The sequence below is a fragment of the Monodon monoceros genome, unplaced genomic scaffold (genome assembly GCF_005190385.1).
Source record: "Monodon monoceros isolate NGI ecotype Baffin Bay Population unplaced genomic scaffold, NGI_Narwhal_1 Super_Scaffold_7, whole genome shotgun sequence".
Classification (NCBI taxonomy): domain Eukaryota; kingdom Metazoa; phylum Chordata; class Mammalia; order Artiodactyla; family Monodontidae; genus Monodon; species Monodon monoceros.
In genome coordinates this window covers 47,837,607-47,864,514 of record NW_021703784.1, presented here as the reverse complement: position 1 = coordinate 47,864,514, position 26,908 = coordinate 47,837,607, and the positions used below count along the sequence as shown (strand labels likewise).

At 40.2% G+C, this 26,908-nt stretch overlaps 1 protein-coding gene across 7 annotated transcripts in view; it reads right to left on the bottom strand.

Annotated features, from left to right (window-relative positions):
* Positions 1-22,898, bottom strand: part of CCDC90B (coiled-coil domain containing 90B) — a 52,166-nt gene extending 29,268 nt beyond the window's left edge. For 3 of the 7 annotated variants that reach the window (XM_029207102.1, XM_029207101.1, XM_029207099.1), the window contains exon 1: positions 22,448-22,582. In XM_029207102.1, the coding sequence (XP_029062935.1) occupies positions 22,448-22,547 (100 nt within the window). In that variant the 5' untranslated portion in view covers positions 22,548-22,582. Of the gene's footprint in view, positions 1-22,100; positions 22,243-22,447 lie in introns of those variants that run through there. The other 4 variants (XM_029207103.1, XM_029207107.1, XM_029207100.1 and 1 more) reach the window with 3 other exon arrangements.
* Positions 22,899-26,908: the final 4,010 nt, after the last annotated feature.

Below are 26,908 nucleotides of genomic sequence, written 5' to 3'. Positions count from 1 at the left end.
GAGCTATCTGAGAGGCTGTCTCCTGGGCTATAGTCCTAATTATGCCCCAAATAAAACTTAATTCACAGCTCTCATGTTGTGCATGTTTTTTTCAGTCAACACCATTATATGTATTTCCCACCTTTTGTTTTCCCCCGCATAGGTACCAATAAAACAGCTGTTTATAACGAGCTCTCTAAAAATTTACCAATTGAAGTTTCTCAAATTTGAAGGATCCATCATCTAGTCATTAATGAGATGTACCTTAATAGTGACTCAAACCAGTAAGATTCAAGAGGCTTCCCCGTAAGAGAGTGCAAAAGATGGAGCCTAAACAAGATCCAGAAAGTTTACTCCCCAAAACAGTTAAGAAAGTAAAAGACTTCATTGTACAGGTTGACTCAACAAAGGTTAAGATGGCAAAAAGCCCCTGAGAGGTGGTACAGTCACACAAAAGACTGCTCAGAATCCCAGTCTATTCGATAGGTTGCCAAATGAATACCATATGTGCACCTTTTGGATGGCAGAGACCAAGTTCTCAAAACACACACACACACACACACACACACACACACACACACACACACACACGAAGATCAGGGAGTACATTTACATTTAAAAGACGAAGAGAAATGCAAGTTCCCCCTAGAAGGACTTTTGTTTAAGGTCAGAATTCTGAAAAGACATTTTTATCAGGCTGGCTTTTTCTAACTTAACTGTGTACACAAAAAAAGAGCTCCATCTTGGGAGAGAGTGGCCAAGATGGTGGAGTAGAAAGACCCTGAGCTCATCTCTTCACACAAGCATAGCAAACTCACAACCATCTGCAGAGCAACGATTGATGAAAAAGACTGGAACCTACCAGAAGAGATCTTCTACAACTGAAGTCATAAAGAAGGAGCCACAACAAGATGGAGAGGAGGGGTGAACACATGAGATAATCAAATCCCAGCTCCACCAACTGGAGAATAATTGTGTTGCAGAGGTAATCTCACAGGAGTGAGATTTCTGAGCCCCACGTCAGGCTCTCCAGCCCGGCGGTCTGACACCTGTAAGATGAGCCCCCAGAGCGTTTGACTTTGAAGGCTAATGGGGCTTAACTGCAGGAGCCCCGCAGGACTTGGGGGAATAAGAGACTTCACTCTTAAAGGCCCACACAAAAATCTCACGCACACCAGGACCCAGGGCAAAGCAGTCACTTGATAGGCGTGTGGGCCAGACCTGCCTGCTGGTCTTGGAGAGTCTCCTGGAGAGGCGGTGAGGCAGGTGGCTGTGGCTCACCCTGGGGACATAGACACAGGTGGCAGAAACTGGGGAACATTCAGCTGAGTGAGCACTGCTGCTGCTGGCAGCTGCTATCTTGGCTCATTAGCCAAGACCTAGTACCACCCAACAGCCTGCAGGCACCAGGGCTGGGAAGCCTCAGGACAAACAACTAACTGGGCAGGGACACGGCTCCACCCATAAGCACTGAAGCTGCCTAAAGACTAAAAAGCCCACAGCCACCTCTGGACACACCCCTAGACAAAGCCCAGCCAACAGGAGGGCCAACTCCCAGCTCCAACCACTAGTGGGCAGGCACTGGTCCCTCCTGCCGAGAAGCCTGCACAGGCCCTTAGACCAGCCTCACACGCCAGGAGGCAGACACTAGAAGCAACAAACCTATGATCCTGCAGTGGAGGCCAGACCCTACCCTGGGGCCAGCTGGGTCCTGGCCCTACCCACTAGCAGGCCAATGCAAACTTTGGAACACCCTGGACCCCAGATCCAACAGTGTCAGGAGCTGGCCCCACACCAACAATCTGAAATGAACTCTGGGATCCCTGGGCCCTGCAGCCAGACTCCAGAACCAGCTCTGCCTGACAGTAGCCTGGAACTAACACCAGGATCTGGCTTCACTTGCCAGTGGGTGGGCAACAGCTCAGGAGACTTTGGGACCCTGACTCCACCTACCAGTGAGTGAGCACTAGCCTTGGGACCCCTTAGGATTCTGCGACCATCCATGTCACGACCAGGACCCACTAAATAGCAGCTAGCAGCATCCACACAAGGCAGGCTGTGGCAACCAACTAGATTAGGGGCCAACCAAACCTACCAGACTGCCCACACAGCCCTCTTAGGGGGAACCCCTAGAGCGTATAGCTTGGGTGACAAGAGAGGAGTGCACCGCTGGGATGCACAGGATGCCGCCTACAGAGGGCCATTTCCAAGGTAACTAACCTGCCACATACATAAAAATACAAATAGCAAATCAGACAAAATGAGATAGCAGAGGAATACATGCCTGATGAAGGAACAAGATAAAACCACAGAAGAAGTAACTGATGTGGAAATAGGCAATCTACGCAAGAAAGAGTTCAGGGTAATGATTGTAAAGATAATCAAAGAACTCGGGAGGAGAATGGATAAACAGAGCAAGAAGTTAGAAGTTTTCAATGAAGAGGTAGAAAATACAAAGGACAACCAAGCAGAGATGAAGAATACAATAACTGAAATGAAAATTACACTAGAATGAATTAATAGTAGACTAAATGATTCAGAAGAACAGATCAGTGAGCTAGAAGACAGTGTAAATCACTATAGCTGAACAGAAAAAAGAATGAAAAGAAATGAGGACAGTTTAAGAGACCTCTGGAAAACATCAGCACAATAATATTGCATTATAGGGGTCCCAGAAGGAGAAGACAGAGAGGGCCTGAGAAAATATTTGAAGAGACAGTAGCTGAAAACCTCCCTAACCTGGGAAAGGAAACAGTCATCCAAGTCCAGGAAGTGCAGAGATTCCCATAGAGGAGTAACCCAAAGAGGAACACACCAAGACATATTGTAATCATAATGACAAATTTAAAAATAAAGAGAGAATACTAAAAGCAGCAAGGGAAAATCAACAAAAAACACACAAAGAAACTCCCATAAGGCTATCAGCTGATTTTTCAGCAGACCTCTGCAGGCCGGAAGGGAGTGGCACAATATATTTAAAGTGATGAAAGGGGAGAACTTACAACCAAGAATACTCTACCCAGCAAGGCTCTCATTCACACTCGATGGAGAAATCAAAAGCTTTACAGACAAGCAAAAGCTGAAAGAATTGAGTACCACCAAACCAGCTTTACAACAAATGATAAAGGAATTTCTCTAGATGATAAAGACCACCTAGAAGCTAGAAACAAGAAAGCAACTAGAAACAAGAAAATCACAAAATGAAAAAGCTCACCAGTAAAGGCAAACATACAGTAAAGGTAGGCGATCATCCACACACAAAGCCAGTAGGGAGTTTAAAAGACAAAAGTGGTAAAATCATGTTTATCCACAACAAGCAGTTAAGGGATACACAAAACAATTAAATGTAAAATATGATATCAAAAACAGTAATTGTGGGGACTTCCCTGGCAGTCTAGCAGTTAAGACTCTGAGCTCCCAATGCAGGGGGCATGGGGTCGATCCCTGGTCAGGGAACTAAGATCCTGCATGCCGTGCAGTGCGGCCAAAAAAACCCAAAACAAATGAAAAAACTCCCAGTAATTGTGAGGGGAAGAGAGTACAAATGAAGGGTATTTAAAATGCATTTGAAATTAAGAGAGCAGCAACTTAAAACAATCATCTGTATACATAGACTGCTATACAAAACCCTCATGGTATCTGCCAACCAAAAACTTACAATGGATCTACACACAAGAAAGAAAAAGGGGACTTCCCTAGTGGCGCAGTGGTTAAAAATCTGCCGGCCAATGTAGGGGACACAGGTTCCAGCCCTGGTCCGGGAAGATCCCACATGCTGTGGAGCAACTAAACCCGTGTGCCACAACTACTGAGCCTGCACTCTAGAGCCCACAAGCCACAACTACTGAAGCCCATGCGCCTAGAGCCTGTGCTCCGCAACAAGAGAAGCCACCACAATGAGAAGCCCACGCACCAACACAAAGAGCAGCCCGCACTAGCCACAACTAGAGAAAGGCCACACACAGCAACGAAGACCCAGTGCAGCCAAAAATAAATAAATTTATTTTTTAAAAAAAGAAAAGAAAAAGGAATCCAAACACAACACTAAATATAGTCATCAAATCACAAGAGAAGTGAACAAAAGAAGGGGGAAATAAAAGACTTACAAAAATCCAGAACAGTTAACAAAATGGCAATAAGAACATATATATAGTTAATTACCTTAAATGTAAATGGACTAAATGCTCCAAACAAAAGACACAGACTGGCTGAATGGATACAAAAACAAGACCCGCACGTATGTTAACTACAAGAGACTCACTTTAGATCTAGAGAAACATACAGACTGAAAGTGATGGAAAAGGTATTCCATGCAAATGGTAATCAAAAGAAAGCTGGAGTAGCAATACTTAGATCAGACAAAATAGACTTTAAAAATGACTGTCACAAGAGACAAAGAAAGACACTACAAAATGATCAAAGGATCAATCCAAGAGGAAGATATAACAACTGAAAATATATACACACCCAACATAGAAGCACCTCAAAATATAAGACAAATATTAACAGACAAAGGAGAAACTGACAGTAACACAATAATAACAGGGGGACTTTAACTTACATGTTACATCAATGGACAGATCATACAGACAGAAATACAGGCCTTAAATAACACACTGGATGAAATGGGCTTAATTGATATTTATTGAGCATTTCACCTGAAAGAAGTAGAATAAACATCCTTTTCTCATGCACATGGAACATTCTCCAGGATAGATCACATGCTAGGCCACAAAACAAGCCTCGATAAATTTAAAAAATTGAAATCATATCAAGCATTTTTTTCTGACCACAACACTATGAGACTAGAAATCAACTACAAGAAAAAAACTGCAAAACACACAAACACGTCAAGGCTAAACAATACACTACTAAACAACCAATGAGTCACTGAAAAAATCAAAGAGGAAATTAAAAAATACCTGAAAAAAGGAAAATGACAACATGATGATCCAAAACCTATGGATGCAGCAAAAGCAATTCTAAGCGATACAAGTTTACCTCAGGAAACAAGAAAAATCTCAAATAACCTTACGTCGAAAGCAACTAGAGAAAGAATAAACAAAACTCAAAGTTAGTAAGAGGAAAGAAATCATAAAGATCAGAGGAGAAATAAATGAAATAGAGATGAAGAAAATAATAGAAAAGATCAATGAACCGGGTTCTTTGAAAATATAATCAGTATTGATAAACCTTTAGCCAGACTCATCAAGAAAAAAAAGGAGAGGGCCCAAATCAATAAAATCAGAAATGAATTAGAAGAAGTTACAACCAACACCACAGAGATACAAAGGACCATAAGAGACTACTACAGGGAACTATATGCCAATAAAGTGGACAACCTGAAAGAAATGGACAAATTCTTAGAAAGGTGCACACTCCCAAGACAAAACCAGGAATAGAAAATATGAGCAGACCAAGTACCAGTACTGAAAATAATTAATTAAAAAACTCCCAGGCTTCCCTGGTGGCACAGTGGTTGAGAGTCCACCTGCCGATGCAGGGAACACAGGTTCATGCCCCGGTCTGGGAAGATCCCACATGCCGCAGAACGGCTGGGCCTGTGAGCCATGGCCGCTGAGCCTGTGTGTCCGGAGCCTGTGCTCTGCAACGGGAGAGGCCATAGCAGTGAGAAGCCCGTGTACTGCAAAAAAAACCAAAAAAAAACTCCCAACAAACAAAAGTCCAGGACCAGATGGCTTTACAGGTGAAATCTACCAAACATTTGGAGAAGAGTTAACACCTACCCTTCTGAAACTATTTCAAAAAATTGCAGAGGAAGGAACACTTCTGACCTCCTTTTATGAGGCCACCATCACCCTGAAACCAAAATCAGACAAAGCTATCACAAAGACAAAAACCACATTCACAGAAAGATAAGCAAGATGAAAAGGCAGAAGGCTATGTACCAGATGAAGGAACAAGATAAAACCTCAGAAAAACAACTAAATGAAGTGGAGATAGGCAACCTTCCAGAAAAATAATTCAGAATAATGATGTGAAGATGATCCAGGACCTCGGAAAAAGAATGGAGCCAAAGATCAAGAAGATGCAAGAAATGTTTGACAAAGACCTAGAAAAATTAAAGAACAAACAAACAGAGATGAACAATACAATAACTGAAATGCAAACTACACTAGAAGGAATCAATAGTAGAATAACTGAGGCAGAAGAACAGATAAGTGACCTGGAAGACAGAATGGTGGAGTTCACTGCCACAGAATAGAACAACGAAAAAAGAATGAAAAGAAATGAAGACAGCCTAAGGGATCTCTGGGACAACATTAAAGACACCCACATTCACATTATAGGGGTCCCAGAAGGAGAAGAGAGAGAGAAGGGACCCAAGAAAATATTTGAAGAGATTATAGTCGAAAACTTCCCTAACATGGGAAAGGAAATAGCCAGCCAAGTCCAGGAAGCACAGAGAGCCCCAGGCAGGATAAACCCAAGGAGAAACATGACGAGACATATAGTAGTCAAATTGACAAAAATTAAAGACAAAGAAAAATTATTAAAAAGAACAAGGGAAAAATGACAGATAACATACAAGGGAACTCCCATAAGGTTAACAGCTGATTTCTCAGCAGAAACTCTACAAGCCAGAAGGGAGTGGCACGATATATTTAAAGTGAGGAAAGGGAAGAACCTACAACCAAGATTACTCTACCCAGCAAGGATGTCATTCAGATTCGACAGAGAAATCAAAAGCTTTACAGACAAGCAAAAGCTAAGAGAATTCACCGCCACCAAACCAGCTCTACAACAAATGCTAAAGGAACTTCTCCAAGTGGGAAACACAAGAGAAGAAAAGGACCTACAAAAACAAACCCAAAACAATTAAGAAAATGGTCATAGGAACATACATATCGATAATTACCTTAAACGTGAATGGATTAAATGCTCCAACCAAAAGAAACAGGCTTGCTTAATGGATACAAAAACAAGACCCATATATATACTGTCTACAAGAGACCCACTTCAGACCTAGAGACATATACAGACTGAAAGTGAGGGGATGGAAAAAGATATTCCATGCAAATGGAAATCAAAAGAAAGCTGGAGTAGCAATACTCATATCAGATAAAATAGACTTTAAAATAAAGAATGTTACAAGAGACAAGGAAGGACACGACATAATGATCAAGGGATCAATCCAAGAAGAAGATATAACAATTATAAATATATATGCACCCACATAGGAGCACCTCAATACATACGGCAACTGCTAACAGCTATAAAAGAGGAAATCGACAGTGACACAATAATAGCGGGGGACTTTAACACCTCCCTTACACAAATGGACAGATCATCCAAGCAGAAAATTAATAAAGAAACACAAGCTTTAAATGACACAATAGACCAAATAGATTTAATTGATATTTATAGGACATTCCATCCAAAAACAGCAGATTACACTTTCTTCTCAAGCGTGCACGGAACATTCTCCAGGATAGATCACATCTTGGGTCATAAATCAAGCCTCAGTAAATTTAAGAAAATTGAAATCATATCAATCATCTTTTCTGACCACAACTCTATGAGATTAGAAATCAATTACAGGGAAAAAAAACGTAAAAAACATAAACACATGGAGGCTAAACAATACGTTACTAAATAACCAAGCGATCACTGGAGAAATAAAGAGGAAATCAAAAAATACCTAGAGACAAATGACAATGAAAACACGACGATCCAAAACCTATGGGATGCAGCAAAAGCAGTTCTAAGAGGAAAGTTTATAGCAATACAACCCTACCTCAAGAAACAAAAGAAATCTCAAATAAACTATCTAACCTTACACCTAAAGGAACTAGAGAAAGAAAAACAAACAAAACCCAAAGTTAGTAGAAGGAAAGAAATCATAAGGATCAGAGCAGGAATAAATGAAATAAAAACAAAGAAAACAATAGCAAAGAGTAATAAAACTAAAAGCTGGTTCTTTGAGAAGATAAACAAAATTGATAAACCACTGGCCAGACTCATCAAGAAAAAGAGGGAGAGGACTCAAATCAATAAAATTAGAAATGAAAAAGAAGTTACAACAGACATTGCAGAAATACAAAGCATCCTGAGACTACTACAAGAAACTCTATGCCAATAAAATGGACAACCTGGAAGAAATGGACAAATTCTTAGAAAGGTATAACCTTCTAAGACTGAACCAGGAAGAAATAGAAAATATGAACAGACCAATCGCAAGTAATGAAATTGAAACTGTGATTAAAAATCTTCCAACAAACAAAAGTCAGGACCAGATGGCTTCACAGGTGAATTCTATCAAAAATTTAGAGAAGAGCTAACACCCTTCCTTCTCAAACTTTTCCAAAAGATTGCGGAGGAAGGAACACTCCCAAACTCATTCTATGAGGCCACCATCACCCTGATACCAAAACCAGACAAAGATACTATATAAAAAAAGAAAATTACAGACCGATATCATTGATGAATATAGATGCAAAAATCCTCAACAAAATACTAGCAAACAGAATCCAACAACACATTAAAAGGATCATACACCATGATCAAGTGGGATTTATCCCAGGGATGCAAGGATTCTTCAATATACACAAATCAATCAATGTAATACACCATAAAAACAAATTGAAGAATAAAAACCATATGATCATTTCAATAGATGCAGAAAAAGCTTTTGACAAAATTCAACACCCATTTATGATAAAAACTCTCCAGAAAGTGGGCATAGAGGGAAGCTACTTCAACATAATAAAGGCCATATACGATAAACCCACAGCAAACATCATTCTCAATGGTGAAAAACTGAAAGCATTTCCTCTAAGATCAGGAACAAGACAAGGATGTCCACTCTCACCACTATTATTCAACATAGTTTTGGAATTCCTAGCCACGGCAATCAAAGAAAAAGAAATAAAAGGAATACAAATTGGAAAAGAAGAAGTAAAATTATCACTGTTTGCAGATGACATGATATACTATACATAGAGAATCCTAAAGATTTCACCAGAAAACTACTAGAGCTAATCAATGAATTTGGTAAAGTAGGAGGATGCAAAAGTAATGCCCAGAAATCTCTTGCAGTCCTATACACTAATGATGAAAAATCTGGAAGAGAAATTAAGGAAACACTCCCATTTACCATTGCAACAAAAAGAATAAAATAACTAGGAATAAACCTACCTAGGGAGACAAAAGACCTGTATGCAGAAAACTATAAGACACTGATGAAAGAAATTAAAGATGATACCAACAGATGGAGAGATATACCCTGTTCTTGGATTGGAAGAATCAATACTGTGAAAATGACTATACTACCCAAAGCAATCTACAGATTCAATGCAATCCCTATCAATTTACCAATGGCATTTTTTACGGAACTAGAACAAAAAATCTTAAAATTTGTATGGAGATTCAAAAGACCCCCAATAGCCAAAGTAGTCTTGAGGGAAAACAACAGAGCTGGAGGAATTAGACTCCCTGACTTCAGACTATACTACAAAGCTACAGTAATCAAGACAATATGGTACTGGCACAAAAACAGAAATATAGATCAATGGAACAGGATAGAAAGCCCAGAGATAAGCCCATGCACTTATGATCAATTAATCTATGACAAAGAAGGCAAGAATATACAATGGAGAAGGGACAGTCTCTTCAATAAGTGGTGCTGGGAAAACTGGACAGCTACACGTAAAAGAATTAAATTAGAACATTCTCTAAAACCATACACAAGAATAAACTCAAAATGGATTAAAGACCTAAATGTGAGACCAGATACTATAAAGCTCCTAGAGGAAAACATAGAACACTCTTTGACGTAAATCACAGCGATATCTTTTCGGATCTGTCTCCTAGAGTAATAGAAATAAAAACAAAAATAAACAAATGAGACCTAATTAAACGTAAAAGCTTTTGCACAGCAAAGGCAACCATAAACAAAAACAAAAAGACAAACTATGGAATGGGAGAAAATATTTGCAAAGGATGCAACTGACAAGGGATTAATTTCCAAAATATACAGTTTATACAGCTAAATATCAAAAAATAATACAATCAAAATTTGGGCAGAAGACCTAAATAAATTCTTGGCTTGACAGCTTTCTATCTTTTAGTAATTTATAGATGGTGCCTCAATGTTTTCTCAATTGCATTTTTTTCAAGAAGAAATCTGATGTCAGTCTTATCTTTGTTGCTCTGTATTTAGTATGCCTATTTCATTTTTTTTCTGGATGTTTTTATTATTTTTTGATCTTTGCTTTAAACAAATTTTATAATGATGTGCCTTGGTTGTTTTCTTCATGTTCCTTGTACTTGAGTGTTTGTTGAGCTTCGTCATTTTATAGTTTCCCTCAAATTTGAAAACTTTCACCCATCACTTCTTCAAAATTTTTTTGCTACCTTCTATTTTTGGGCCTCAAGTTACACATATATTAGGCCAACTGAAGATGTCTCCGAGCTCACTGGAACCTTTTTTCTACCTCGTCCTCCCACATTCTTTTACACTTTGGATAGGTTTTTATTGCTGTATTTTCAAATTTTCCAATCTTCTCTTCTGCAAGACTAATTTTTTTTTCTGAGCTCAGCAGAATTTTATTTACTTTTTAAAAATTTATTCATAGGAAAGGAACATTATTTTGTGACAACATCAAGACTACCAAACTCAGGAACAACCAGATGGAAGAGACACATAGGACAAGTTATATTGCAACGCATATTTGTTGGGAATTCTATCTAATGCAGTTTTCATATAAAACCTAGTTTTGATATCTAAAAACTCAACTTGATAGATTTACCTTTCCTATATCTTCTAAGTTTTTAAACATGTTTATGTCTGATAATTCTTACATCTGTCAGTTCTAGCTTGGTTTCAAATTATTGATTTTTTCTCTTCATTATAGGTTGTGTGTTCCTGATTTTTTCATGCTTGGTGATTTTTGATTGGATGCTAAATAATAAGTTTGTTATCTTGTTTGGTGGTGGATATATTTATAAGTATTCTTGAGCTTCATTCTGGAATGCACTGAAATTACTCAGAAACGGTTTGATTTTTTTAGGTCTGGATTTTAATATACATTATTCAGGCCCAGAGTAGTGGTCAGTCTAGGGTTATTTATCCCCAACTAATGAGGTAAAACCCTTAAATGTATCCTACCCAATGTCCCATGAATCATGAGTTTTTTCCCATCTGGCTGATGGAAATAGACATTGTTCCTGGTCCTGTAGGTGTGTGGGGTACTGTTCTCCTTAAATATATGTAACTATACATACATGTGCGTGTGTGTACATATATGGTATATATATATATGGTGGTTCTTTCTTTAGTCTCAGGCAGTCTTCTCATATGTACACACTGTTCACTACTCCATTAAGTACTCTAAGTGGATCCTTTGCTAATCTCTGAAGTTCTCTCTCTGTGCACATTCTCCTCTTTGGTATCTGTTCTGTGAACTCAAGTCATTTTAGTCTCCCATACTGTCAGTTCCATCTCTTCAACTCTAAGAATGTGCCAGGTATAACAACCAATCATCTTACTTGGCCTGGAACTGAGGGATGGATAGTCCAGGGCAAATCAGACTATATTTGTCACCCTATCACTAGGTTTTCTCTGAGTTCCCCCTCCCTGAACCACAGCCAGAAACTGAAGGTAACAAGCGAGGGTAATAATAGTTTCCTTAGAAGATAAATATGGTGCCTGAAAATCCGTCTTAGAAGGAAGCCAAAAACTAGGTAGCCTTCCTTATACAGATATTTCTTCAGCACTCTTCACAGTACCCAACTCTTAACAAGGATATTTATGCTTCATACCTTTAAAATTAATCAATAAAAATCACTTCATGAGTTGTAAAATAGTTGGATTTGCGATTTTAGCAATAGGTTGGGGATTTCTGTAAATTCATGGGGTCTCAAACAAGATTTATTCTAAATGAGTAACACTGGAAATGGAGATGATAAGGGAAATGTAAACCTGCTGCATAAAAAAAAAAAAAAAGTTCATGTAACGTATATCCTGGTTGGACTTCCTAAAGAGAAGCAGAGTAAAACAACCAGGCTAGTTTTTATACCGTGTCCCAAAAGAAGAAATACAAGTCAGATTCTGCTAAAAACAAACAAACAAACAAACGAAACATTCAGGAAGATTAAAAAAAAATCTGGTGTCTGGAGAATGGCAAGTTCTATAATACTGCTACAAAGGTAGGAGAGTAGATACAGGGAATAGGGAGAATGGACTAGAAAAATAGACTGGCCCAGACTGTGAAGATCATGGCTTGCAATGCAATGGTATTTAAAGTTTATCCTGTAGGCCAGTGGTTCTCAACCCTATCTGTATAGCAGACTCAACCGTAAGGATTTTGAAGAATAAATATACCTAAACATAACTGTTAGGAGTTATTTGTGTAGTAGTTCTGAGGTACAGTCCAAGCCTATAATGCTTTAAAATCTTAACAGGTAGCCCTGATGCACAGTCAGATTTATAAGTCAAAGCAGCCACTATAGGCCAAAGTTCTATGAAAACAATAACGATAATAAATATATTCTTCAACATTTGTACTCTGTACCTTTTTTGGCTCTTCAAAGAATCAAAGTTGAGAAAAAATGTAAAACTGAAGCAAACTATAGAGTCCACACATAGCTGCTGCTCTTCATCCCTCACCTCCCTCACTCTGACAGTGGTCTGCTTTCTTTCCTGAGTAGGAGAACTGCAGAGGCAGCTGGTAATACTTTGTGTAGGCATGTGATTTTTATGTAAATCACATGCAAAGAAACTAAGAATCATTTCTCAGACGGCCCAAGCGAAGAATATTTGTCTCAGGGGAGAGATCAAGATGGCAAAATAGAAGGGCGTGGAGCTCACCTCCTCCCACAAATACATCAAAAATCCATCTACATGTGGAACAATTCTCACAGAATACCCAGTGAACACTGGCAGATCTGATACAATCAAAGCTTCAAGAAAGATCACCATGTAATGCAGTAGGACTAAAGAAAAAAAAAAAAAAAGAATTGGGACAGGACCTATGCCCCTGGGAGGAAGCTGTGAAAGAAAAAAGCTTCTCACTCTGGGAACCCCCTTCACTGGCTGGGAGATCAGCTGGAATAGATAGGGCGCTTCAGAGACTTAGGGAATAGTGCAGCAACTGGCTTGCAGCATGCAGAACAGAGACCAGCATAGCCAGTCCTGGCCACCTCACTGCACTCCCCATCCTGAGATGCACATCTGCTAGCGCACCTGGGGGCTGGGGGCTGAAACTCGAGCTTCAGCAGACAGACCAGGGGAGAGGACTGATGTTGTCTGAGTAGAGATAGCACAAGGTGGCTGGAGTGTGATCCGGGCTGCAACTGGGAGTGTGTGCAGAACGGAGCCTGGGTCTGCCACAGAAGCCCCACTGTTAATGCATGTGTGAAGGGAGAGGCGATACCCCACCATAGCAGCCTGATTATCAGCATGCTCACAGCTGGTATGGCTCTGACTCTATTAGCTCTGGGAACGTGCAAGTGCCAGTGGCTTGCCCATACCCAGAGGTGGGGCTGAAACCTGAGCCATATCTCCAAGGATGTGAGAGTTTGGCAGATTTATGATGCTGGTGCCTTTGTAAGCTCAGCGCCTGTGGGTCATCCGAGCTGTTTACTGGTGTTCCCATGGCTGGGGCAGGTCTGGCATTAGCATGCACACAGAGGTGGGGCTGGGGTCTGGGCTAATTCTGTGGCTCCCACAGCAGTACTGGTGCCTGTGTGATTGCAATGGAAATGCACTAGGGACCTGTGCTGGTGGCTTTGTGAGCATAGCACCTGAGGGACATTTGGGCTGATTGCTGCATTCCGACAGCTGAGGTGGGGCCAAGCGCAGTGCCAACAACAGTGTACTCTGTGAGCACACACGGGTGACAGGCAACATGACAGAGTGCCAACAACAGTGTACTCTGTGAGCACACACGGATGACAGGCAACATGACAGAGTGCACTTCCTGGTGGACAGCTCCTGTGGAGGCATATTCAGTGGCTCCTTTACCAGAAGAAGTACTCCAGTCCTGCCTACCTTACACCACAGCTCAGACATGGATCTAGGGGCTTCTACTCCAACAACTGGGGTGCAAGCAAACCCTGCCCCTGACAGAGCTGTGACAACCAGACCAAAGGTGAGACGATGCTCAACATCCAGTGCAGGCTCTGGTTACCACAACACCAATCACACCCCCCTATCAAGAGGATAACGACCAGAACACACCGAGGAGATATGTGGCAGGCATCCATACTAAAAAGTGTCCTCACAGCAAAAATATTAGACTCATGGAAGCTATGCAGGGACACACCAACATAAAAACAGCCCTTCAAGACCACAGTAGATAACTGTTTCTCCTAAATTCAGTCAGAGAAATATAAGTAAAATTAAGCAGCAGAAGAACCACCCCAAATTAGAGGATCAAGAGAACTAGCTTGAAAGAAGAAACAATGAAACAGACCTGTACAGCCTACTAAACGCTGAGTTCAAAAAGGAGGTAATAAAAATACTTAAGGAATTAAGAATAGCTATTGATAGAAATACAGGTCATTGTCACAAGGAACTAGAAACTATAAAGGGGAGCCAATTAAACTAGAAAACTCATTTGCTGAGATGAAAACCAAACTAAAGGCAATAAACAGGAAATTAATAATGAGAAGAATAAAGAAGTGATCTGGAAGACAGAGTAATGGAAATCACCCAATCAGAACAGCAGACAGAAAGACAAATGAAAAAAAAAGATGAAAGCAACATAAAAGACCTATGGGATAATATAAAGTGTGCCAATCTATGCGTAATAGGGATCCCAGAAGGAGAAGAAACAGAAAAGGGGATTGAAAATGTATTTGAAAAAATTATGGTTGAAAACTTCCCAAGCCTAAAGAAGGAAACAGATATCCAGGTACAGGAAACAAGAGGGTCCCAAACAAGATAAACCAAAACAGACCTACACCAAGATATTTTATAGTTAAAATGGCAAAAGTTAAAAAGAGAGGATTCTAAAGGCAGCAAGAGAAAAATAAAGAATTAGTTACAAGGGAACCCCCATAAGGCTATCAGCTGATTTCTCTACAGAAACGTTACAGGCCTGGAGTGGCAAGATATATTCAAAGTAAGGGAAAACCCTGCAGCCTAGGATACTCTACCCAGCAATATTACCATTTAGAATAGAAGGAGAGATAAAAAATTTCTCAGACAAGCAGAAACTAAAAGAATACAGTAATACTAGACTTATCCTAAAAGAAATATTGAAAAGTGTTCTCTAAATAGAGAAGCAAGAATCTATAGGAAAGAGAAAATCACAATAGGAAAGTAAATCACTTAAATAAACCACTACAGAGATTAAGAAAAAAATTTTATGAAAGCAATTATAACTACAATGCACAGAAAAGGATAAACATGAAGATGTAAAATAGGACATCAAAATCACAAAATGTGGTCAAAGGGAGTACGAAAATGTTGATCTTTTAGACTGCGTTTGAGCTTATATAACTACCAGTCTAAAGCAAGTAGACATAGTAATGGGTTAACATATTTGGAAACCAGGTGACCACAAATCAAAAACATACAATAAATTCACAGACACCAAAAAGAAAGGTACTCAAGCATAATACAAAAGAAAACCATCAAGCCACAAAAAGAAATACAAAAAGCAAAAGAAACAAAGAAAAAATACAAAATGAACTGGAAAACAAGGTTTAAAATGGCAATAAATAAAAATATTTATTTATTCAATAATTACCTTAAATGTCAATGAACTAAATGCTCCAACCACGAGTGGCAGACTGGGTAATAAAAGAAGAACCTACATTATGCTGCCTACAAGAAACCCACTTTAGGGCAAAGACACATAGACTGAAACTGACAATATAGACTGTAAAACAAAGCTCATAAAGGAAAATAAAGAAGGACACTGTATAATGATAAAAGGATCAACACAAGGAAAGGATATTACACTCGTTAACATATACACACTCAATATAGGAGCACCTAAATACATAAAACAAATACTAACAGTCATAAAGGGAGAAACTGATGGAAATACAATAATAGTGGGAGACTTTAACACTGCACTGACATCAATGGACAGATCACCCAGACAGAAGATCAGTGAGGCAACAGAGATCCTAAAGGACACAATAGAACAATTAGACTTAACTGATATCTTTAGGACATTACATCAAAAAAAACCCCAGAATACACATTCTTTTCAAGCACACATGGAATATACTCTAGGACAGACAATATACTAGGACACGAAACAAACCTCCAAAAATTTAAGAGGATAGAAATTATTTCAAGCATCTTTTTCGACTACAATGGCAAGAAATTAGAAATCAACCACAGAAAAAGAAACATTACATGGTGGGTAAACAATGTGCTACTAAAAAACCAATGGGTCAATGACAAAATCAAAGAGGAAATTTTAAAATACCTTGAGACAAATGACAATGAAAACACAACCATAAAAAATCTATAGACACAGCAAAAGCAGTTCTAACAGGGAAGTTAATAGCAATACAGGCCTTCCTCAAAAAAAACAAGAAAAATCTCAAATAATCTAACCTACCAGCTAAAAGAATTAGAAAAAGAACGAAACTTGAAGTCAGCAGAGGAAGCAAATAATAAAGATTAGAGAGAAAATAAGGAGTTCCCTGGTGGTGCAGTGGTTAGGACTTGGCACTTTCACTGCCTTGGCCTGGGTTCAATCTCTGGTCGGGGAACTAAGATCCCGCAAGTCACAGCATGGCCAAAATAAATAAGTAAACAAAATAAAGAATTAATTTTAAAAAAAAGGGATTCCCTGTTGATCCAGTGGTTAGGACTCTGTGCTTTCACTGCCAAGGGCCTGGGTTTGATCCCCGGTTGGGGAACTAAGATCCCACAAGCCATGCGGCATGGTGCAAAAAAAAAAAAAAAGAGGGAGAAAGAGAGAGAAAATAAAACAGATTAAAAGAAAGTAAGGGGCTTCCCTGGTGGCGCAGTGGTTGAGAGTCCGCCTGCTGATGCAGGGGACACGGGTTCGTGCCCCAGTCCAGGAAGGTCCCACATGCCGCAGAGTGGCTGGGCCCATGAGCCATGGCCGCTGAGCCTGCGCTCCGCAACGAGAGAGGCCACAACGGTGGGAGGCCCGCGTACTGCAAAAACCAAACAAACAAACGAATAAAAGAAAGTAGGAAAAAAAATCAATAAAACCAAGAGCTGGGGAAATCCCTGATGGTCCAATGGTTAGGGCTCCGCGCTTCCACTGCAGAGGGCAAGGGTTCAATCCCTGGTCGGGGAACTAAGATCTTGCAAGCTGCGTGGTGTGGCCAAAACAAAACAAAAAGAATAATCTTAAAAACAAACAAACAAAAAACCAAGAGCTGGTTTTTTGAAAGGATAAACAATATCTATAAATCTGGCCAGGCTCACCAAGAAGAAAAGGGAGAGGACCCAGATAAACAAAATAAGAAATGAAAGAGGAGAAATAACAACTGAAACTGCAGAAATACAAAAAACTGTAAGAGAATACTATGAATAATTATATGCCAATAAATTCATCAACCTAGAAGAAATGGACAAGTTTCTAGAAACATAGAGCCCACCAAAACTGAATCAAGAAGAGAGAATACGAACAAACCAATTGCTAGAAGTGAATTAGAATGTATAATTTAAAAACTCCCTGCAAACAAAAGTCCTGGACTGGGATGGCTTCACTGGAGAATTCTACCAAACATACAAAGAAGAACTTATACTGATCCTTCTCAAACTCTTCCAAAAGATTGAAGAGGAGGGAACACTTCCAAAGTCATCCTCTGAAGCCACCATCACCCTGATACCAAAACAACACAAAGACACTACCAAAAAAGAAAATTATAGGCCAAATATCTTTGATGAATATAGATGAAAAAATTCTCAACAAAATAACAGCAAACCAAATCCAACAACACATAAAAAGGATCATACACCACGATCAAGTTGGATTCATCCCAGGATCATAAAGATGGTTCAACATGTGCATATTAATCAATGTGATAAACCACACCAACAAAAGAAAATACAAAAAAAACCACATGATTGTCTCAACAGATGCAGAAAATGCACTTGATAAAATTCAACATCCATTCATGATAGAAACTCTTGCCACAGTGGCTATAAAGGGAACATATCTCAACATAATAAAAGCTATTTATGACAATCCCACAACCGACATAACTCAATGGTGAAGAGCTAAAAGCCTTCCTGCTAAAATCTGGAATAAGACAAGGATGCCCACTCTCACCACTTCTATTCAACATAGTATTAGAAGTCCCAGCCACAGCAATCAGACAAGAAAAAGAAAAGGTATCCAAATTAGAAGAGATAAAGTTGTCATTATATGCAAATGACATGACACTATATACATAAAACCCTAAAGACTCCACACAATAACTACCAGAACTGATAAACGAATTCAGCAAGGTAGCAGGATACAAGATTAATGTACAGAAATTGGTTGCACTTCTTTACACTAAAAATGAAATATCAGAAAGGGAAAGTAAGACAACAATCCCTTTTAAAACTGCATCAAAACAAAACAAAACAAAAACTTAGGAATAAACCTGACCAAGGAGGTGAAACACTTATATGCTGAGAACTATAAAACACTGATAAAGGAAACTGAAGGTGATTCAAAGAAATGGAAAGATATCCCATGCTCTTGGATCGGAAGAATTAATATTGTTAAAATGGCCATACTACCTAAAGCAATGTACAGATTTAATGCGATCCCTATCAAATTACCCATGACATTTTTCAAAGAACTAGAACAAACAATCCTAAAATTTATATGGAACCACAAAAAAAACACACCCACAACTGCCAAAGTAATCCTGAGGAAAAAGAACAAAGCTGGAGGCATAACCCTCCAAGACTTCAGACAATACTATAAAGCTTACAGTAATCCTAACAGCATGGTATTGCACAAAAAGAGACATATAGATCAATGGAACAGAACAGAGAGCCCAGAAATAAACCCACACACCTATGATGAATTAATCTTTGACAACTGAGGCAAGAATACACAAAGGAGAAAAGACAGTCTCTTTAGCAAGTGGTGCTGGGAAAGCTGGACAGCTGCAAGTAAATCAATGAAGTTAGGACACTCCCAGGACTTCCCTGGTGGTCCAGTGGTTAAGACTCTGTGTTTCCACTGCAGGGGGCATGGGTTCCATCCCTGGTTGGGGAACTAAGGACCCTGCATGTCGTGTGTCGCAACCAAAAAAAAAAAAAACCCCCCAAAACAAAAAAACCCCACTCCCTCACACCATACACAAAAATAAACTCAAAATGGCTTAAAGACTTAAATGTAAGACGTGACACAATAAAACTCCTAGAAGAAAACATAGACAAAACATTCTCTGCCATAAATCATATCAATGTTTTCTTTGGTCAGTCTCCCAAGGCAATAGAAGTAAAAGCAAAAATAAACAAGCGTGACCTAAATTAAACTTAAAAGCTTCTGCACAGCAAAGGAAACCATAAACAAAACAAAGACCACCCTTAGAATGGGAGAAAATATTTGCAAACGAAGTGACTGACAAGGGATTAATCTCCAAAATATACAAATAGCTCATGCAGCTCAATATCAAAACAATCCAATCAAAACATGGGTGGAAGATCTAAATAGACATTTCTCCAAAGAAGACGTACAGATGGCCAAAAGCCCATGAAAAGATGCTCAACATCACTAATTATTAGAGAAATGCAAATCAAAACTACAATGAGGTATCACCTCACACCGGTCAGAATGGCCATCATGAAAAAATCTACACACAATAAATGCTGGAGAGGGTGTGGAGAGAAGGGAACCTTCCTACACTGTTGGTGGGAATATCAATTGGTACAGCCACTGTGGAGAACAGTATGAAGGTTCCTTAAAAAAAATAAAAACAAGGCTTCCCAGGTGGCGCAGTGGTTGAGAGTCTGCCTGCCGATGCAGGGGACACGGGTTCGTGCCCCGGTCTGGGAAGATCCCACATGCCGTGGAGCGGCTGGGCCCGTGAGCCATGGCCGCTGAGCCTGTGCGTCCGGAGCCTGTGCTCCGCAACGGGAGAGGCCACAATAGTCAGAGGCCCGTGTACTACAATAAATAAATAAATAAATAAAATAAAATAAAATAAAATAAAAACAGAGCTACCACATCATCCATCAATCCTACTCCTCAGCATATATCCAGAGAAAGCCATAATTTGAAAAGACACATGCACCCCAATGTTCACTGTGGCACTATTTACAATAGCCAGGACATGGAAGCAACATAAATGTCCACTGATGGATGAATGGATAAAGAAGATGTGGTACAACAGAATATTACTCAGCCATAAAAAAGAACGAAATAATGCTGTTTGCAGCAACATGGATGGACCTAGAGACTATCATACTAAATGAAGTCAGAGAGAGAATGACAAATATCATATGATATCACTTACATGTGGCATCTAATATAATACAAATGAACTTATTTACAAAACAGAAATAAGCTCACAGACATAGAAAACAAACTTATGGTTACCAAGGGGGAAAGGGTGGGAGGAGGGATAAATTAGGGGTTTGGGTTTAGCAAACTAAACCCAAACCAGATACAAACTACTACAAACCAGATACAAACTACTATATATATCAATAAAATAGATTAAAAAAACAAGGTCCTACTATATAGCAAGGGAACTATATTTAATATCTTGTAATAAAGTATAATGGATATACTCAATATCTTGTAATAACCTATAATGGAAGATAATGTAAAAAAAGAATATACATATGTATAACTGAATCACTCTCCTATACATTTGGAACTAACACAACATTGTAAATCAACTATATTTCAATAAAAACTTTTTAAAAAGACAAAAATAAAGTATAGAAAAGAATCTGAAAAATATATATATGTGTGTGTGTGTATATATATATAACTGAGTCACTGCTGAAACTAACACAACATTGTAAATCAACTATACTTAAAGAATTTTTAAAATTTACTGCTAACTTCAGAGGTGCAACACTTCAGTGACGTGGGTGATTATTAATATATATTTTTACATGCTGGTCTGTAGACGTATGCTTTGCTAGATGCATGAGAATTATCCGGATTAATATATTAAATAATAAACTAACAGAGAGATCTATGGGGTCCACCTCTCCAGACTGACTCAGTAGTTCTGCGGGAGGGCCAAAAACTCTGTGTTTTTTAAAGCACCCCCAGTGTTTTTGATGTTCTGCTAAGTTTGGGAAGTAGTAATGAACTAGGAATCCAGCACTATTGGTCACAAAACTTAGACAAACCTTCCTGTGCCTTCCTTTACCTTTAAATAGGGAATGGGACTAGATGATAGTTAACTAAGACCCTTCCCTTGGCCAGAGGTCAAGGTTTTCAAATTCCTTGATTACTGACATTATGAGGCAAGCTTAAACTACTTGTACCCAGTAAACATTCAATAAATATTTGTTTAATGAAGAGGGACACAAATCGTATTAGCTCTAAAAGTTTACAAAGGATTGAGGCTGCGGCGATTTTCCAGGGTTCAAAAAAATGCTACGTCCATTTTGTAAAGCCCATCATGATGTGCGTGTATACTAAACACCTAAATATGTACAAATACCTTGCCAAGGACCCTGGCAACTAAACAGCGGTCTTACAGATGGGGGATCTACAACTGCAGTCTTGCTTGGGTGAGTAAAACGAAACAATGAGCAAAACAGCACAAAGTAGTGGTACTGGGCGGCTCAGTTCACCCGGCACTGAAGATTTAAGGTGAATAGACAATGATTATTACGAAGTGCCTACTCTGCGGACAACCTTAAAGAATTTTAAAATTAGGGGAAAGAAGATTCTGGAAACGTCTCTCAAAGTCAAACGTCCAGGACACACTGCTAACAGCTGCGCCTCCCAGTCAACCCTTGTAGTTACGGCATTCCCGTTTTCTTTTCCTTCCTTTTTTTTTTTTTTGAAAGGCTACTAGGTGATTACAGAGTACTGAAAATCAGCGAAAATAAAGCGGACCTGACCTGAAATGTACGCTGTAGTTTACCAGAGACCTGGGTTCGAGGACTGCACCTAAGCAACACAGTCTAAGTCTGAACAGGCCGCGAAAAATATACGGCCTCTCCGAACACATATTACCTTACGGTTGCTCCCGACACACCTACGAGAGGGCGGGGATTATCAGCCCCATTTGATAATAATGAGAAGGGTTCAGAAAGACGCCTGGCGGGGCTCTAGTGGCGGAGCCAGGCGGGAAGCCAGGCCTTCAGAGGCAAGCCCTCCGAAGAGGAAGGCGGTCCTCTTCTCCGTCCTCGACCCTCCCGCCTCAATCCCTCGGGGCGAGGCCCGGAAGCAGGGTCGCCAGGACCCGGAGTGGGCTGGAAGGCGTGGCACCCTCGCCTCACGCTCGCCCGAGCATGCACGAACCACGGGCACCGTCTTTCTACAGAGCACGCAGGCATCGGTGATGCGATGCCTTTTCTCACCTCTCCTCAGGGCCGAGGAAAAACGCCGGCGGGGACTTGAAACCCGGCGGGCCCCGCTGCCTTCAGAACGCAGTAGCCGCCCAAACCAGCGACCCCACATGTCTTCGGCTTTCCAGCTGGCGGGGGAGGGCGAAAGGCTGGATAAATCGCGCTCAGGCTTTTGGGTAAGGTAGTTCTGGTACCGCGAGGATGCTGGGAAGTGTAGTTTTCGGCCTGTCACACGAGCGTCTCTCGGCGCAGGCTCACACCGCTGTCCCGCAAAGCTGGGCCTCCTCACAGACGGACCCACAGTTCCCTAGCATGGTTCAGAGCGGCTCCGCTTTTCTCACCGCCCCTCCCTAACCCGTGCACGCTGTTACCGCCCTAAGAAAGCGGAATCTTGTTTGAGAACCTTCCGGCTCCCGTTTCCAGGCAATGAGATGTACAGCTCAACAGCCAACTCCCACCGAAGAGCCAATGCCCATTTCCAGTTTGGCTCAGTGGGAGACAGAGTCACGTCTAGCCCCACGGCAACCTGGGAAGTGCAGTCCTCGGCCGCTGAGCATCCCGGGGGATCGCGCAGAGACCTTCTGGGAAGTGTAGTCCCGCGGGCCCCTCATTCTTGCTGCTTCATATCCTGCTGCTTCGCCCTCTCGTGCACAGGAGGACGAAATGTATTTGGTTTAGTCGCTTTCTTCAGGGAAGCTGAATTCCTTCGTTTCTACGGTAGACAAGATTTTAAATCTTTATCCCTCTCAGACCTCAGTACTCCAGACTTTTCCCCACATGGTAAAATGTTGAAAATAACAACACACAGTAGTTGTGGGGTTCAAATGTGCCAATATATTCTGTGTAAATTCTAAAATGATAAACAATTGTTAGGTTTTAGTGGCTTAATTATCCTTACAAGGATGTAAAACAGTTACCACTGGGTTGGCCAATCTATGAGTTTGTTTTTAAAGCTTTGTGAGCGTCAGCTTCTTGACAAGCACTATTCTAAGCACTGAGGCACATTAAAAGAACGCTTGATTCCTGCCAGGGCTTTAACAGAAAAATAAATGGAGAGGAAACATAAATGCCTTAAAAAAAAAAAAAAAAGTTTAATCTCACCAGTTAAAAAAAAAGTAAAACCTAAAGATAGACCATTCTTACCTGTTAAAGATTTTCTGAAAAATAATGATCAATTCTACCAAATAAGCCATCAGATAGGGTCACTCAAGCTGCTGGCAGGAATTTATGTTAGTATAACATATTTGTAAAACAATTTTAATAATATACATAAAACTCGAAAAATTGAATATATACATATATATCCCCAATGTGACTATAATTCTGTTAAACGATATGAGTAAAGTCAACAGGCATTGTTAATAAAAACAACTGCAGCTGCTCACAGCCTGGGAGATACAGATCAGTAAGTGGGAACACAAATTACCTTAAATTCAGTAATGATTATGAAAAAAAGTGTACCTCTTTTATACCTCTTGTTATTTATATTACTGTAAAATTCTCTCCCCAACACAAATACACAGTGTTGATGCTGGGCCAATCATATTCTTTGGAATTGAATATGGAATTGGCGATTAGATTCAGGGATTCTTAATCATCTTCTGAAGTTCGCTGGCACTACAGCAAGTGAATTTGGGAGCTGGCACAGTCACAATTTTGCCAGAGAAGTACAGAAAGGCAGAAGCAGAGATAGCAGATGGAGTGAGAGTCCAGGTGGTATTCAGCTAATAGATTTAGCCACTTCCTGAGACCTTCCTAAGGCTCCTGTGTTTCCAAATTCTCCATTGTTGCTATCATTTGTATACTGAAAGTCTTAATTGATAAAAATATTTTCCCATAAATGTGTTAATATTTTCTCGTGTGTTGAGAGGAATAAAGGAGCTGATGCATATAAAATACTCAGCTCGGTACATGGCACATATGAACACCTAACAAGCAGTGGCTATTTTTATTACTAATGCCTGTTGACTTTGCCCAATGTTCAGAAGTAATTCTCCATGGGTCTCTCATGCTTCTGCATGGCTCGTTAGCAGAGGCTCTCTTTGCCTTTTGTTATGGACTCTCTTTTTAAGGAAGTTTGTATAATGAACAGCCTTGGGAAGTACAGTGTCTCCCTCTGGAGCCAAATGGAGCCTCATGCTTACTGCCTATTATAAAAACTTTGGGTTTTTCTAGCTCAGGGTTCCTCTCTGTAATGCAATCCACTGCACACTCAGGCACACACCTGGGCCTATCTGCATCACAACATGGGACTCAGGGGAAGGGGAACTGATGCAAATATGCTGATGATCAGGCAGCTTGCTGTGCTGAAATTACATCCTTTGTCTCTGGCCCAGGAGCCTCATGTCTTCTGCCAACATCCAGGCAACTGTGGCAGGCTAACTTGTTGTCTTGCAAATAGGTAAGATCTTAGACCCTTCACAGTTCTTAACAATCGTTGCCCTTCATTGGACTTTAAAACATTTTTCATTCTTTTAATTTCACTCACAGAAATATCTGTATGCCAGCTAGTTAGTTTAAGGCTAGATGTGTGAGGAATGTAAAGAAACATAACTCAGTCCAACAACTATTTGGGTCCTACTATATGCAAAGACTTCTGCTCTCCCAGAACCTGTAATATAACTGGGAGAATAGAACAAGTGTGCTAATAGCTTCCACACAAGGCAGTAATGGATTGGTGTCATTTAAATGTTACAGAAAAAAAAATCCTTTGGTTCAGTTGAGGATGATACTTTTCAGTTATGGTTAGCAAGAGAAGGTAAGATTTGAGGGTTTTTTAAGGGTTTTCGTGGGCAGAGATTGTAGGGACAAGGTCTAGGAGAGAGGATTGGAGTAAACAAAGACATTTAATTCATTAATTAATTAAATTAATCTCCATGCTCCTTCCCACTTTGGGGCCTCTGTGCATGGTGTTCTCTCAAGTTGGAGCCCTTTCTCTTCCTCTTTACCTGGTTCATTCCTTCCTATCCTTCAGATCTTAGTTTAACTCACACCCGTTTGGGGGGGGGGTCCCTCCTCTCCCCACATGTAGATTTCGTCTATTTGTTATGGACTCCTGTAGCAACCCAACTTTCCCATGTCACGACACTTCTTACTTGTATCCTGCATGATGGTAGAGGCACGTCTGTCACTGTTTTCACCAACACCTAGCATAAAGCCTGGCCCATAATGAGCCTTTGGTAAACACGTGTTGAATGAATGAATAAACGTTCAAAATATAATCATAGTTTGGTGAGAAGACCCGACTGATTGGGGCATAGGAGTTATTTGGAAGATTGGGTGGAATTTGGGGAGATAAAACTGAAAAAAGAAGAAGAAAAAAGGACTAAATAATTTGGGTAGAATTTTGAGTAGACTCTCGGGAGATTTCAAAAGTTTTTGAGCCCAAACAGATAAAAGCGAGTGTGAGCACCTTTCCAGAAAACACTATGTGCCATTCACTAGTGCAGGCTGAAGAATCTTTGCTACTCCCAATGTCTGATGAGGGGACCTGGCCATGAGACATGTTCCCTCTTGAAAGCAACCTAGTTAATCCATACCTCAGAGGCCAGCCAATAGGGTAGCAGGAAAGTGGGTCCTGAAGTTTTCACTGTGAAGGACCACTTTTATTATGTTTTTACCCTTATGAGTCCCCAACTTAAACATATCTTGTACTCTTTACCCACCACATATGTAAAATCATTACTTATTTTCCTATTTGCAACTAATTCAAGGCATAGGTAACTACCACTTAGCAAGTGGGAGAGAAGCAGTGACGATCCAACACCAAGCTGATTAATTCCAGCTGAAGGAAAAGGTACTTGCCAATTTCTTTGGTGGTTTCCAGTTTCATCTCCAGCTACAGTACGATTTCCTTAGGCATTTTGAAATGCCAGGACCCTCTCGAGGACCCCAATACTCTTTCCTCTGATGCCCAGAGGTCTGGGGACCCAGGTTGGACATAACTGCATGAGATAGCCAGATGTCCTCCAGCTCTGTGAATGTAGCTCTGGTGACTTCAAGGAGAGTGGATGCAGCCTGGGCCACTCACATCGGTCAGTTATTTTCTCTTAGAATAGGTGATATGAAGGAATCCCAGTGTATTTTTTAAGGCAGGTGAGTGAGGCATTGAGAGAGAGACCGTTGGGACCCAATGGACTCCATTTCCTTCCTTAGCTTACTTGAAGTTTTTGACACTAGAGGGCGTATGTGGACTGAACCGAAGACAATCCTTTGCCCTATTTCTGCAACGAATTTTACAGTTTTTCTGTAATCTTTGAGTCAGAGGGGCTCATTGTCACAAAAGCTTTGTGTTATTTTATATTAACATCACATTTTTCATGTCTTGAAAGGGACCACCAACCCCTGTCCGCCACAAATATGGGGAGACATTTTTCCTGATTGTATTAGGGGCCCTGCAATGACAACCCATTACAAGTTTGCTAGTTACAAGGAATCAAAGGAAAGAATGATTGAAAGAAAAGAAAAAGAAAA